The sequence below is a fragment of the Leishmania mexicana genome, chromosome 8 (genome assembly GCF_000234665.1).
Source record: "Leishmania mexicana MHOM/GT/2001/U1103 complete genome, chromosome 8".
NCBI lineage: Eukaryota > Euglenozoa > Kinetoplastea > Trypanosomatida > Trypanosomatidae > Leishmania > Leishmania mexicana.
In genome coordinates this window covers 67,352-82,009 of record NC_018312.1, presented here as the reverse complement: position 1 = coordinate 82,009, position 14,658 = coordinate 67,352, and the positions used below count along the sequence as shown (strand labels likewise).

General features: G+C 59.2%; 4 protein-coding genes across 4 annotated transcripts; all 4 read left to right on the top strand.

Moving 5' to 3' along the window:
* Positions 1 to 147: 147 nt before the first annotated feature.
* On the top strand, positions 148 to 2,523 carry LMXM_08_29_2600 (putative poly(A) polymerase; the record flags this gene model as incomplete). The annotated part of the gene is made up of 2 exons (XM_003872249.1): positions 148 to 410; positions 1,284 to 2,523. 2 exons carry the CDS (start codon positions 148 to 150, stop codon positions 2,521 to 2,523), a joined length of 1,503 nt encoding a protein of 500 aa, XP_003872298.1.
* Positions 2,524 to 3,189: 666 nt separating this feature from the next.
* Positions 3,190 to 5,352, top strand: LMXM_08_29_2610 (conserved hypothetical protein; the record flags this gene model as incomplete). Its single annotated transcript, XM_003872248.1, has 1 exon — positions 3,190 to 5,352. The coding sequence occupies one exon, from the start codon at positions 3,190 to 3,192 to the stop codon at positions 5,350 to 5,352; it is 2,163 nt and encodes a 720-aa protein (XP_003872297.1).
* Positions 5,353 to 5,864: 512 nt separating this feature from the next.
* LMXM_08_29_2620 (conserved hypothetical protein) lies at positions 5,865 to 6,233 on the top strand (the record flags this gene model as incomplete). The annotated part of the gene is made up of 1 exon (XM_003872247.1): positions 5,865 to 6,233. One exon carries the CDS (start codon positions 5,865 to 5,867, stop codon positions 6,231 to 6,233), a length of 369 nt encoding a protein of 122 aa, XP_003872296.1.
* Positions 6,234 to 9,984: 3,751 nt separating this feature from the next.
* LMXM_08_29_2630 (conserved hypothetical protein) lies at positions 9,985 to 13,695 on the top strand (the record flags this gene model as incomplete). Its single annotated transcript, XM_003872246.1, has 1 exon — positions 9,985 to 13,695. The coding sequence occupies one exon, from the start codon at positions 9,985 to 9,987 to the stop codon at positions 13,693 to 13,695; it is 3,711 nt and encodes a 1,236-aa protein (XP_003872295.1).
* Positions 13,696 to 14,658: the final 963 nt, after the last annotated feature.

The window sequence follows — 14,658 nt, the reverse complement described above, 5'->3', positions numbered from 1 at the left end:
CTTCCTCCTGTTGTCTGAGAGCCTCTGCGTTTTTGGCGCGCAGCAAGCCGCGTCTCCTCTCTCTTGGTTCGCTCTCGTTGGTTGCCTCGAAAGTTTCAGTTGCCTCGCTCTGTGCCGCGGCGAAGTCGTCCGCACCGCCAGACCAAGATGGAGCGCGCGGCGGAGGCGACACTCGTTGGGGATGCGTTTCCTCACTTCAACTTCGCCGCCGACGCAGCGGCGTCTACAGCACTGAGACGAGCCACAGATGCGTTTTCGATGGAAAAGACGGACGAGGTTGTGAGACTTGTTCGACAACTACTAGAGAAGCTGCTGCAGGCAGAGCCGTCGGCTGCGGCTGCGTGGACACAAGTATACGTGTTTGGCTCGAGCGGTCTTGGTGCCGCTATCACGGGTAGTGATATTGATTTGTATGGTGAGCCACTTCCTTCTTCCCATCGTTTCTTCTCCCCCGTTGCGCTGAACTTCTTTCCCTCCCCTCCCTCACCCTCCCTCCCTCACCCTCCCTCCCCCCGTCTCGCCCGCTCTCTCCTCTCCTCTCCTCTCTTCCCTCCTCTCTCTTGCGTCTCTCCTCGACCACGGCCGTGAGCAGCGTGCAGGGCAGCGCAGCGGCAGGCGTGTGGGAGAGAGCAGGAGAGAGGGAGAGAGGCAGAATGGGCGAGGAGGGAATCTTCGTGTCGCTTATGTGTATTGAAGTATCTGCAGACTTCCCATCTCTCTCTCGCTCTCCTCACTCCACTTCGTCTTTCGTCCCCTCTTCCTACCTCTCTCGGGCACTCCGCATGTTCGTCTCCGCATCGTGCGTGCGAATGGTGATGATCGCGTGGAGCACCACCTTTCTCCACATCATGCTCACAAATCTCGCCACTTCTCATTTCGTTTTCACCTGCTTGCCTGCATTGGAAACCGTGTGTACATCTTCGTACACCCCTCTAATGTTACACATTCACGGTGCTGTGATACTGCTGCCATGGTGCACGCGGACGGCCGCGCCGTCGCTCTCGGCTTTCTCCTTCTTTTTCAAGGTTTTATTCTCGCTTTTCCTTCCACACGTCTCACGCCCTTTCACCCGAGACGTAAACTGGGACGGCATGCTGTGCTCTGCGTATTTCACCGTACGTACCGTCACTGCAACATGACTAATGGTAATACGCTGCGGTGGCGGGGCCCTCATGCGCACACACCGCCCCTTCGTTGCGCTCGCTGCTCTCTCTTCTCTTGCTGCTCTCGCCTTTCTCTCTCTATGAGTCGTCTTCTCCTCGTTTCCGAATGCTGCCGCGAAGAATTGCATTGTGCTCCGCCTCTGTGAACACGAGTCTGTTTTTTCAGAAGTTCCCGCGCTCGGCTGAGGGGCGCCTGCAGGACGTCGTCGTGGTCACTTCGGCCCGCGTCCCTCTGATCAAGTTTTCGTACAATGGGGTTCATGTCGATCTCCTGTTTGCCTCCGTTGATATGCGGACGGCGCCTGACACGAATGAGTTACTGCGCGACGACTTTCTTTCCCTGGTGTCGCTTCCCTGTCGGGCGACCGTGAACGGGATCCGCACGATTCTGGAGATTCGTCGCCGCCTTCCCCTTCCACTTGACGCGTACGCCTGCGTGCTGCGTGCTGTTAAGTACTGGGCGGCGCGGCGGCAGGTGTATGGGAACCTCTACACCTTCCCCAACGGCGTGTGTCTTGCCATTATGGTGGCCCGTGCCTGCCAGCTTTGCCCCGTCGCGGACAGTAGCGTGATTTTGCGCTTCTTCTTCTCCCTGTACGTGTGGTGGCTCCAGCGTGGCACGCGCATCGATCCTGTTTCTATTGTGCCCACGGATGAGAACGTGGCCATCGCGCGAGTACCGGGGATGCCGCCGCCGTGGGATGCTGTCTGGGACGCGGCGGACCTGTTCCCAGTGCTGAACCCGGCACGGCCCACCGTCAACGCCGCCCACGCGGTGGGCCGCAGTGGCCTGCAGCTCTTTTTGAAGGAACTCCTCCGCGCTGAGCAGTTGTGTTCCCTAGTCCCGATGCCGTACTCGGCACTATGGGAGCCATACAACGTACTCGATGAGCACCGCTTCTTTGTTGGCGTGCACATCTCGAGCGAGCACCAGTCACTTGCAGCGTGCGAGGACACTATCAATGCATGGAAGGGGTACGTAGAAAGCAAGTTACGTATGTTTGTGTACGCGCTGGAGTGCGTGGCCGAGGTGCGGCCGTTCCCATGCCCGGTTGTCGATGAGCCGCCCCGAGCAGTGACTCGGAGAGGGGTGACGGTGCACTGCCGCTCTCGCGCATTCTTCTTCGGCGTGCGCAACGGTAACAAGGATGTGGCTCACAGCGATGTGGAGTCCGCATTCAGAGAGTTTGAGTTTGCAGTGACCGAGGGCACAACGGGAAAGAATCCGTTTGTGTGGAACAGGTCAGCCATGCTGGGGCCACGGCTGTCCTTCTTCTCCATCTACGATCCGCTGACAGCCGACTCACCGTGCCAGGCACTTTACAGCGCCTGCGCCGAGATGATGGGGTCGTCGGTGTGAAGAAGCCGCGACGGTGGTGTGCGCGCCCGTCAGTGCGCATGAGTGGCTCTTCTCTTCGGTGCTGCTGCAGCGCTTCCGCGCTGCATGGAGGAACGGCGATTCCCATTACATCTGGACCCTAGGCGCACACTTCCTGTTTCCGTCCTGCGCTTTTCCGCGTGCCTTTCCAGGCGCTCGTCCCTCCTCCATACGCCACCGTAACCATCCTACAGACACCCTCCAACGCACGTGAGGGAAAAGCCAAGGACGAACATGAACCAAGCAGAAAAGAACGAAAGGCCTCCAAGAAAGTATTCAGCTCAGGTGCACCTCTCACGTCATGCAGCTGGCCCTGGTGCCCATTCCGGACTGTGGGTGGAGTTGCGTAGCAGAGTATAGTATGTACCACATGACGACCACTCGTAGAAGAGGAAGAGAAGCGAGATTAAACACTCTCTCCGTGCCATTGAAAATCCTCTACGACCATCACGGGATGGCGGTTTTTTTATCCCTGAAGCGTGCACTCTCCCGCTACCTTCTCCGTCTTTCTCTCTCTCACTTTTGCCCTTCCCCCCTCCACTCCGTCACATCGGCTACCGATTCCGCACGTGCGCTGCGGCGCACGCAGAGGTCCTCTGGCGCCGTGGGTGGGTGAGCGAACAGAAACCAAAAGCACCGTTGTTTCATATGAGTTTCTTTGCCAATCCCCTTGCAGATGAGGAGGAGGTGGTGCCCCCCGACTACCCTCTGGAGCAGTATGACGAGCTCAAGCGCGAGGATGACTTCAACGAGCTCCTGGTGCGATCCACGAAGCTGGAGGGTCGGCAATGCCGCGGCGATGACGCGTCAACCAACCCTGAGCTCGAGGCATGTCTGCGTCACACCCGGCAACTGCGAGCCTCGCTGGAGAACTCGTGGCTCCACATGAGCGAGTTGCACGTGGGGGCGACCGGTGGGGCGCATTCCTCGCCTACGGTGGAGACATCCAGTTTGTCTAACTCGGCCTCCCTTATCGGGGCTCTCGACAGCGCCATCTCGCAGGTGCACCACCACGTTGCGCAGCGCGAACGACTGAGCCAACACCTGAGCGCACTGGTTGAGAAAGAGGCTGCTCAGCTTTGTTCTTCGGCATCTCATCTGCCCGCTGCCCCTGCTCAGCAGGGCACTGGCACGCCTATGTTGCGCGCGCTCGATGCACTGAACTTGGCGTGGCCGCCGGAGACTGTCTCTTCGTTTCACTCGCCGGAGGTTATCTCTGAGCGTGCAGCTGGGGCTGTGCGCGCTCTGGAGGCGCGTCTCCCTTCCATGTCGATGGAGGAGGCGGCTTTGGCGAGTGCTGCGGCGCAGCAGCTCTCGTATGGACTGCAGTCATTGAGCACCTTGAAGCAACGCTGCGATGCCCTTCGGGTCACCGTGGAGGTCAAATCGCAAGAGGAGGCAGATGCCCACTGCGCCGCTGAGGCGTTTGCTCGGTGGACAGCGCAGCGGCGGCTGGCGTGCAGTGAATCGGCGGCATCACCGGCGTCATCTTCAGTTGCTACCGCGGCCTCCTTCGACATTGCGACGGCGGAGTGCCTCAACAAGGAGCTGAGCGAGGAAAACGGGCGACTGGAGGCGGTGCTCGCGCGTCTTGTCACTCAGCCGCTTAACAGAGCGCAGCGTGACGCCTTCGCGGGAAGCGCTCTGGTACAGTACGTTGCCCTCACAGCCTACGCGCGGGAGCTTGAGGAGGAAGTCCATCGCCTAGGACGGGCCGTGCTGTACCTTCGTGGCATTCTGGCCGAGCCGTCTGCGAGCGAGCTGTGGGGTGAACGCCATGGCGGTAGCCCTGCTGCTGCATCGATACAAAGTACCAGTCACGAGGGTGAAGAGAGGCTGGCGAGGCGTCTGAGTCGCATCCATGCAGTGGAGAAGGAGCTGCGGTCGGGACAGGCAGCGAGCGGTGGAGCAGCGACAGTAAACGACACCGTCGACACCATTCTGTCCTTCGGCTTGAACCGGTTACTAGAGGTGCACAACGTCTGCTTACATGCGATAGCGCTGCTCAGCACCTACTTTGAGAAGCAGTCGGGGAATGCAGCCTTTCTCAGCCATGCATTGCGCGGCGGCGGCGCGGTGGAGGATGCCACGGTGGAACGCGTGCTGGATGTGCAGCTCCCTGACGCGGAGCTGGTGAAGCAATGCTGCGCTGACATGCGCGGCTCGAGCGTTGATCTTGCTGCCATGCTGAAGGGTATTGTGGACAAGTCAATCGTGGCTACGATCCCCCATCTCACGCAGTGGCAGGCTGTGCGGGGCCTGCTGACGGAGCTCCTTCAGAGCTCCATGGCAACGACGCCGGACGTGCACGCCGAGTTTTCGGCTCTGCTCGCAGACTACACGGAGCCGAAGGCGCCGTCGGCCACGGCTGCATCCGCCGTCTCTGCAGTGACGAGTCAAGTGCACGCGCATCTTGAGTGGGCGACGACGGTGCTCAGCGAGGAGGCGACGGCCTTCGCTGATGAGAAGGCGGCGCAGCTGGAGCTCATAAAGGCGTTCTGGGCGGCGCAGCAAATCGAGGTCAATAAGAAGATGGCGTGGCTGACGAAGCAGCCAAACGCCCCGCTCCTAATGCAGCTGTGCGACGTGGAGAGGGAGAATGAGCAGCTGCGCCGTCAACTGGCATTCATGCAGGAAGCCTCCGATGAAGCGTCTGCTCTGCACAACACGTTGGCAGAGCTGGAGAGACGAACCTCCGAGGAGGTACAATTCAACGCGGCAGTGCGGGCAGAGCTCGAGGAGCTCGAGGCTGCAAGGTGCGAGTTGGAGGTGCAGCGCGATGTGTTGCTGTCCTCCATGTCATCGGGATAGCAGGGCAGGTGTTCGACGGAGCGCGTGCCGCAGCCGCTCGAGGCATGTACCCTTCACATGGACGACGTAACTGGGTACGCCACCGGTGTCTCTCGAAGCACAGCTTGCCTCGAAGTTTTCTTTTTTGAGGTCTAGCGCGCCACTGGAAGTGGGGTGCTAGCTGGGAATGCTTGACTGCAGCTTTTCACCAACGCACTTGGACTGGAGACTGTGTGTTGATGCGTCGGGCGATGCCCGCGGCGCCATCCACACCGTCCCCCTCCCCTCTATTCCGGTTCTCCTTCCCCCTCCCCCTCCCACCGCCCCCGCGGTGGACATGCGCGGTACTCGAAAAATCTTCTCTGCGTCTCTTGCCCTTTGCTGGCCGCTATCCTTCCCCTCCTCCACCTCCTCACCTCATTCTGCCACCATGGAGAGCACACCCACACCGACACACTCGCACTATCGGGTGCACGTTCCTCTATCGCCATAACTCTTTGCGGTAGCGCTGCCATCAACATAGGAGAAAGCAGATGTCGTGCCAGGTAGGCCAGAACAACTGGATCTTCACCGATTCACCGGTGTGCTATGTGACGCCGAACTTGCGTCTGCATCAGTGCACCTGTCCGCTGACAACGTGCACCCCTACGGCGGCAGGCTACGGGTGCCACATGACATCCTCTGTTATGATTCTCTCAGGTGTGCTAGTCGCCGTCTGGATCATGGCTGCGTGCGCCTACGTGTACGTTTTGAATTTCGTTGGCGAGCTGGAGCTAGAAGCCCGCACGGAGAAGGTAGTGTCTCTCAGCCGAAACTACTACTACCACAAGTTGTTCGGCACCGGCAGCCCGATGCTCCCGTCAAGCGTCTATGTACCGGATAGGAAGCTGCACTCGGAGTAGACGACACGGCTCTGTTGTGGAGCTGAGATTGCAGAGGTGTTGTCCAGCTTCTTCACGCCCTATCGTTCTGCTCTTTTTTTCCGAGGCTTCGCCCCAGCACGCCTAGAAAGAGAAGAGGGGTTGGAGGACGACCGAGGGCACATCTGCGTCTGTCTCCCGCGAATAGCAGCAAACGCGTGCGCATGCCCCGATGACCCTTCAGGCGTGCACCTGTTTGCGTGCGGGTGTCAATCGATGAATTCCGTATGCAGGGGCTGGTGCTTCTCGGCGAACGCTACCTAAGGGGGGGGGGAGGGTGCGCAGGCGGCGACACCGCTGTTTGCAGCAAAGGATGGACTTCTTCTTCACTCACGTGCGTGGCGCTGTGCTCCTTTTCACCCTTTTTCCTCTTTGTTGGCGAATGCCGCCGTTGTCGTGGTCGATCCACTTTCTACCCCTTCCCATTGTGCTACTGCAGGCGAGAGGGGCCACGTTTTCTCTGTCCTACCTCACCCCTTGGTATGTGTGTGTGCACACGCTTGTCAGTGGACACTTTTCCCGTCTTAGCCACTTCCTGCGCTTCCTCCCTTGCGCTTTCGTTTTGGGGCTGAACTGGGCACTCCCACTCACGCATCTTCCTCGTGTCTTCTCGGTTTCCCTTCTTTGCCTCTTCTTACCATAACATGCCCCTTGATGATGGCTGGCCGCTTCACCGTGATGTCAGGGTCTGATACTCCCCACCCATCCCACCACACACGCGCGCACATACTCTCTGTGTGTGGGAGCGGCCAAGAGCCTGCAGACTGCCCTGGTATGCGGCTGTCAACGCTTGGTGTCCGCGGAGAGGTCTGGGCTTGCTCTGGGCCGAAGAGGTGTGCGGCCATGACCGTGTCTATGTCAGCTCACTGCAAATCGTGTCGACGGCTCAGCGATTGTGTGCGCATTCGTACGTTGAACTCCCCAGCCAACTGATGAGTGTGTCATCTTCTGTCGGCTTATTTTGCTTTACTTTTTTTTTGTGTTCATCTTCTCCGTAGCGTCGTGGCGCGTGCCTGTGTGTGCGCGGTGCCTCTCTCGTTGTTTGCAGCGTGCTGTGTCGTCTCTTGTCTTTTCTGATGGAGTAAGTCTACTCTGCCCCCTCCCCTTCCCCCACAGGCGCGCAGCAGCCGGCTTCTGCACAGGCGCCACCGTTCATCCCCTTCCTTGTCCACTGTACTCCTTCTCTCTTCCGTCCAATTGATGAATTCAAGGGTGGTTCGAACAACCGGCTGCACAGCACTTGCGCCTTTACTTCACTTTGCTTGCTCTCGCTTTCCTCTCATCATCGAATGGACTTTCTTGTTGAGTACTTGTGGCAGTGGCGCTGACTTGTGCTTGGGGAGGGGAGGGGGAAAGGCCGCGGCTTCAAAGAGGCGTGAAGGTGGCGGAGAGGGGGAGGAGGTCGTGCGTGCGAGGTGTAATGTGCCTCGCGGCCTGCAAAGGACGACAAGGAGAGGAGTCGACGGAACGGATTTGTTTCAGCAAGTGGGTGCCCAGGTGAAGGTCCAGCTTTGTGAGGAAGCTATAACAGCTTCGCTCCCCAACAACAGCAAAGGTTCCGTGGATGGAAGAAATAGTGCACTTGTCGCCACCACTGCCCTCTTCACCGCCCGCCGGCGTCAATGCGCTACCACTCACCAACTTCCCTTGGACTTGAAAGCAAGGGAAGGGGGCTGCAGGTGAGACGCGAAGCTGTTGCCGTTTCTCCAGCGGTGTCGTGAGCTGCTGCTGCCGCGAACTCTGATTAAAGGTGGCGAAGAGCACATTCTGAAGCAGTTGATTTTCTAGGATAAGGATGCACCAACGAAGCCTTTCACAAGCGAAACAGAGGGTGTGCAGAGCCCGGCCGGTGGTTGGAAGAGACCCGCACCGCTGTCGGCATGGACGCGCACTGCCGCATGTGTGGTGTAGACTTTTGCGGCGGGTTTGAATGCAGGGACATGACGCGCACTCATGCGTGCTGGTGATGACACGGATGGGATGCGTGATGCGTAGTGGCACAGCTGTTTTCTCTCCTGTGATGTGGCGTCCCCGAGTGTGGCTTGGCACCGCAGAAGGACGACCGGCACCGGGGCCACCTCCGCCACTGACACGCATGCTTTTCTCCTCAGTCAACGAACTTTTCCACACAACCGCCTTTTGATCTATTTTGAACCGTCTCTCTCTCTCTGTCCCCCCTCACCCCGCTCAACTTTACCGCGATGCCCAGTACCTCGTGGTTTGCACTTCTGCGGAAGATGCGTGCGCCTACGTGTGTACATGATGGAAGTGACCAAAACAAAACACGAGAAGCTAAAGCGTTTGGCTAGAGGGGCGGCCGTCGTCGCACGCGCACCCCTTTCACACTCCTTTTTCTTACTTTCATCTTGTATTGCTTCCTTAGCCACTGCATCGCCGCCTTTCCTTTTGTTGTTGGTGCACGCGCATCACAGCATCGCGGCGTGTGATTCCGGCCCCCTCGAGGAGCCTGTGCAGGCTTTTATGCCCACGGTAGTCGCTTCGGCACAGGAGATGACAGCTGTGCATATCAATAGTGCTGCTATGCGATCCTCTTCGTTGTCGCTAACCCCTCCTTTCAAGTATGAAAGTCGCGCACACGCACACATACAGCGACCTATGCATACCTATTCCCCCCCCCATACACACATACACAATGTACGCACACATGAATATACGTATATAAGGATATGTGTATGAAGGCATTAGGCGCGTTCCTATCGATGACTGCGCGCCCATACCTCTCCTCCTCTCTCGTCCCCTCTCACTCGTCTCGTATATCGGTTTGGACGAGCAGTCGAGCCTTTGGTGTGATTGCCGAGGTGTGAGAGAGACGAAGCCCCCTTCTCTCTTCATTGTTATCGTCGATTTTATTTTTCTTTGGAGGAGGCGGGCGTGCCGGATGACGTTATTGTCTTCCTCTCGCTCCGTTTCAGAAGAAGGGGCCTATGTTTATCACTGCCCACATTCCTCGACAAACGGGCACCATATGCATATGGCGGCTACTTGCCTGCTCGCGTTTCCCCATAGGCAGCGGTTGCATTACGCTCGTGATGTTTACCGGCCAGACGCAGTACGCGCATGAGGGGCGCTTACTTTCCGCGTCTGCTAGACAAATATCATTGCCCCGGCAGTGCACGCTTTTTTTTGGCAGCTCTCTTGCTGAGGAGGATTCTCTCTCCCTCCTTCCCAAGGTCGGACCAGGCGCGACCGGGCAGGCTGAAGGAGGTGTGAGGGGTGAACTTTCACACACATCCATGTCGTACGTGGCCATGCACAGGCTAAAAAAAGCATATATCATCTATGGTAGTGTCTTTTCTATCCGCCGGAGGGGTGGAGTTGTCATGCGTGAAGCTTCCGCCTTCGCACGCTCCTGCGTCGATTTCTGTTACTCGGGGCAGAAGTTGCAGAGAACGTATCCAGGTTGTCCAAGTATGCCATCGCATAGCGTGCTTGTGACACGTAATATGCAGACATCCCACATCATCTCTCATGCTTCACTCTCATCCAACTCTTCCTCCCCTTGGACGCTGCGGCATCTGAGTTCGTCTGGCGCATGCTTTATATAACCCAACGGCATTTGACCTTATTGCACACATTGGAGGAGAAGCACGGCAAGTAGTCAAGGAGGCAAAGGGAAGAGGCAAGCGCAAGAGGAGGGCACTGTCATCATTTTTTTTTGTGTAGGCGAACAGCTCCATCTCTTTTCCGTGCGTACTTGTGGCGGAAGCAAACAATGCCGCCCCCACCACCCTCACACGCTCCGGTAATCGTCGCCGCTGTGGCAGGGGCCGTCGCCGGAGCGGCGGCGCTTACCTGGGGTGTTTTACGCTGGCATCGACGCCAGCAGGGACATGAGGGCACTGGTACCCCGACTGGGACGTGGACCGTTCAGCAGGTGGCAGCATGGCTTCGTGAGAACGGCGTCAACAAGACCTCTGTGGCTGTGTGCTGCCGCTACAAAGTGGATGGCGACACACTGATGCGGCTGACGGCGCATGATCTCTATAACATGGGCGTGCCGTTGCGCGACGCGCGAATGATTATCGCGGCCGTAGAGGACGTGAGGGGCAGCCTAGTTCTTCTCTCCTCTGCGTCGCCGCGCTCTGTCTCGCGCCGGCAGTCAAGCCTTTCCCCGCGAACTCCCCAGCTAACGGCCCCCTCGGCGGCCGAGCAGTTTGAGGCCGCCTGGCGGGCACTGATGCGAACCTGTGCGCTGCCCGCAAGCGGCACATCACCCGCCGAGCAGCAGCAGCGCTTGGCGGTGTACACGGGTACCCTTTTAGAGAGCTTTCAGGTGTTGACGACTAGCGAGCAGGCCGCGGCGCTGTCGCTTGTGGCCGAGGCGGAAAAAGTGCGTGTCGTCCCCCCTGCAATCGTCTCGCGGGAAGCTCAGCCCGGGCCGGCGGACACCGAGGCCCCTGTGGATACGTCGTTCCCCGTTCAGGCGGTGGAGGAGAAGCTGAAGCCTCTGCATGGTATGCTGGACGGGTTTCTAGACTTTCTGCGCTCTCCGGATCTCGACGCGGTTGCGCCAGCCGAATTCGAGGAGCTGGGCGAGCGAGTCGCGGCTCAGGTAAAGCGGATTTTGCGAGTTGCGGAGCAGCTGCCGCCGAAGTTTAGCGGCCCCCTTCTTCGCAAGTGCGACGGCGTTTTCGAAGTCCTCTCTATCCGCCAAAGGACCGCACTTGGTGCCTCTGGCGGGGAGGCAGTCGGCAAGGCAAAGCTGATGCAGGCCCTCCGCAGTGTGCTTTCCACCGTGGAGGACCCAATGCTGCGCGACTTGCCTGCTGCACAGCGCGCGCAGGCTCTGTCGTCGTTGGCCAAGCGAGCGGAGGCGATCGAGGCTGTCGCGGCCGGGTCCGTGCCAGGCGTGCCTAAGGATGTGGAGGTGCTCAATATGGTGCAGTCGCTGCTTCGCATTATTCGGGAGGCGATTCGTCTCAGCGAGCGGGAGGCTGAGGCCGACGAAGAGGACAAGGAAGGACAGGCGCCGGCCGCCGAGGGCGCGGGTGCTGTAGACGGGCCGATTCCTGTAATCGTCGGGACTGTGCAGGACATTCAGGGCACCCTTCAGTCGGAGGCATTCCAGCACGCGCCGTCGGCGGTCAAGGTGGAGCTGTGCACCACTTTGCTGCAACGGGTCGCGGCGCTGGAGGACAACCTGGGCGAAGTGCCGTCGCCCGCGCAGGCTATGGTGCGGGATCTTTTATTGAACACAAAGAACGTGCTCGCCGTCGTGATTGCCGCGGCTGAGACCGAGGGGGACGATGGTGGCGAGGACGCCCCAGCGGATGACGAGAAGCACGAGAAGGCGCAGGATGGTGACGGCGACGCCGAGGCAACCCAGGCGGAGAGTGAGAAGAGAGAGACGCAGAGCTCTGACGCAAACATAGATGCGTACGTGGAACAGTTGGAGAAAATCTTCGACTTCCTGACTTCCGATGCGCTGGATCAGGCCACGATGGAGGAGAGGAAAAAGGTGGCGGTAAAGCTGCGGCAGCGGGTGGAGGTGATCAAGGCAGATGTGGCAGCGCGCGACCCCCAGTGCACACTCATCACGGAGCTCATCGCCCCCCTTCAGAATTTGCTGTCCGAGATGGCTAGCAATCACAACGCGTCTCGTGAATTCCTCGAGCTTACTGCCCCTCTTAGTGACGTGCGACGTTTTTTGACCAGCGAGTCATTCCAGCAACTGCCCCACGCCGGGAAGATACGTATTGCCCGAAACATTGTGCCACAACTGCAGGAGCTTACCTCTTCCTTCTCGTCCTTGCCGAACTCTGAGCGTACGGCCGCAGAGGAGCTGCTTCGTCCCATCAACGAGGTCCTGCTGCAGCTGATGCGTCCCCACAGCCTTGCTACGGGATCAGCGCAGGAAGTGCTTGATCGTCTTCAAGCGGTGATGCGCACTATCCAAGGCGCCGAGTTCACCACCATGTTGCCAGCGGAAAGGAGCGCCTGGGCCGCCAACACCGTCGCGGATCTGGGCCGGCTACGGGACGACTGTGCGGCGCTCGGTGCTGAAGGAGAAGCATTGCTTCCTATCCTCGAGCGCCTTCGAAGTCAGCTGCGCGGGCTGCTGCCTGGCCATACAAATGCCGGAGGAGGCGAAGGCCGTGATGATTCTGGCAACGCCGAACGCAGCGGCGACGGATGTAACGGCGAGACTCAGAGGGAGCAGGAGGAGGATCCGGCACACCTTGTCTGGACTGCAGCGCGTGACATGCGTGCTGAATTGCTCGCGGCTGAGCGGGCAGCGACGCCAGTGCCACCGGAGCGGCTTCAGAGAATGCTCCACGTGATGGGCGAGGCGGCTGAGCTGCCAGGCATGTCAGCACGGCAAGAGGCGGAGCTGCAGCAGTTCGGCAGTCTCCTGCGTCGCCAAGTGGAGGGCGTTGGCGGCAAGGCTAACGACGCCAGCACCAGCGCTAGAGTTGAGGGTGCGGAGCAGGACTTCGATGAAGCCACGGCGGCGCTGCACGCTTTCCGCAGATCCCTGCAGGTGTTGATGGATGCGGTGCAAGATGAGAACGCTCCGACGGCGACGGAGTTGTCGGTGGTGGCGAGTAAAACAGAGGAGCTGCTCGCAAGCGCTGACGCCACCAAGATAAACTGGCGCGCTGACTCGTGGTGCACGGGCGCGGTGCGGATCATTTCGGAGGCCCTGCAGCAGTTGCGCGGCAGTGGGGGCGGCGCAAGCCGCGCCAAGGTACCAAGCAAAGTGGAGGCGGTTCTCCAATCATCTATCGCGGCTCTCATTGCAAACCCGCCGAGCAGCATGGAGGACTTCGAGCCGTACCTGCGTTTGCTGCAGCTGGCCCAGCCATCGGCAGAGCAGATGACGAACAGGGAGCTGATGCTGCTCAAGAGCCTCCAGGAGTCGGTGATTGAGGCTATGCGGCACCTCCCAGATCAGCTGCGTCAAAATGGCGAAAGGAACAGGCAGGGGACCGATGACGAGGATGCGGACAGTGCACAGGCAGTATTGGACGCGCCGCAGGAAATGCCTTACAAAGGGCGCGAAGGCTCCTCGGCGGAAGAGCTGGACTACTCCGAGAATGCCCAGCAAGATCTGGACCACCTTCTGGCCGGTGAGGGAGTTACAGTGGAGGATGCCATTGAAGCGCTGCGGGAGCAGGTTTGCCTGCAGCCCGATGCACTCGACAGTGGCGAGGCTGGGGACGCGGAAGAGGTCGACCGGACCGGGAACGAAGAGGACGGTGTCTGCGTGTTACAGGCAGAGACGCAACACGCTTCCAAACAGACCTCCGATCCACTGCAGCCGGAAAGCACAGACGCCTTTAACGAGGACGACGACGACGGCGTTGGCAGCAGCGGTGCCGCAGCCGTCTCTGGCCCCTCGTCTGGCTATGCGCAACACATCGCGTACGACGACGAGCTTGACGGCGAGGACAAGACTCACAGCAGCACCAGCGCCGCATGATGAAGTGACGGGGTATCGCCTCCCCCTTCCCCGTCTTTCCTCGGCACCACCAGCCCCTACACATACACGGTACCGTCTGTGCGGTGCCATGCGTAGGCCCTCATCGGTGACGAATGGGTCGCGCAATAGAAAATGCGTGGATGAAGCAAGTTGCTGCTCTCATTTGCGCTGCCTTATCGACCGATGTGCAATGACATGCACGAAGGACGTATAACGGTCCGTCGGCTACACGCACGCGATGCACACACAAGGATGGGAGGCCGATGACGGCGGCAGACGACGCCTTCCCACCCACAATCAACCCCAGAGGTGCATGATGCTTTTTTTATGTGTTCGCACGACAGGGCCAGACGGGACCTTTTTTGCACCTGCCTTGGGCCTCTTTCTGTTCTGTCTTCGCGTTGAGCAGCGGCGGCTGTCGTGCCACGAGCGAATCACCATCCTCTTTTCTTTCGCTTTTTTCTTATTTTTGCTTTCGCTGGAGTTACTGTATTCGCCCCGAGCGCTGGTCGAAGGGGGGGGCGAGAGGCGATGAGATGGGCTGCCACCGCCCCACTTTGGTCGTCTCTGTTGCCCCTGTGTTTCACAGAACAGACACATACGGACAAAACCGTCTGCCACCCCACGAACAACGTCAACGAGGCACGAAAGCAGGCAGCATCGTTGCGATAGATCTGCAGAAACAGTAAATGCATCTCTCGAGCGGGCTCTGTCACGCATTCAAGTCGCATGGCACTCTAAAAGACCGCAGAGGTCATGAGGTACACCAGAGCGTTCAGGAAAGGCGTTTTTGGGCTTTCTTTGTCGTTTGTAAGATGCCAAACACGACAGCTACTTTTCTATTTTTTTTGATTTTGTGTGAGTACCTCGCCATCCCCGCGGACGGGGGAGGACTCCTCGGCGCGTCGCATCCTCAGGGCCCAGCACCCCCACACTCTGTGTGGGAGAAGCCCAGAAGCCCTT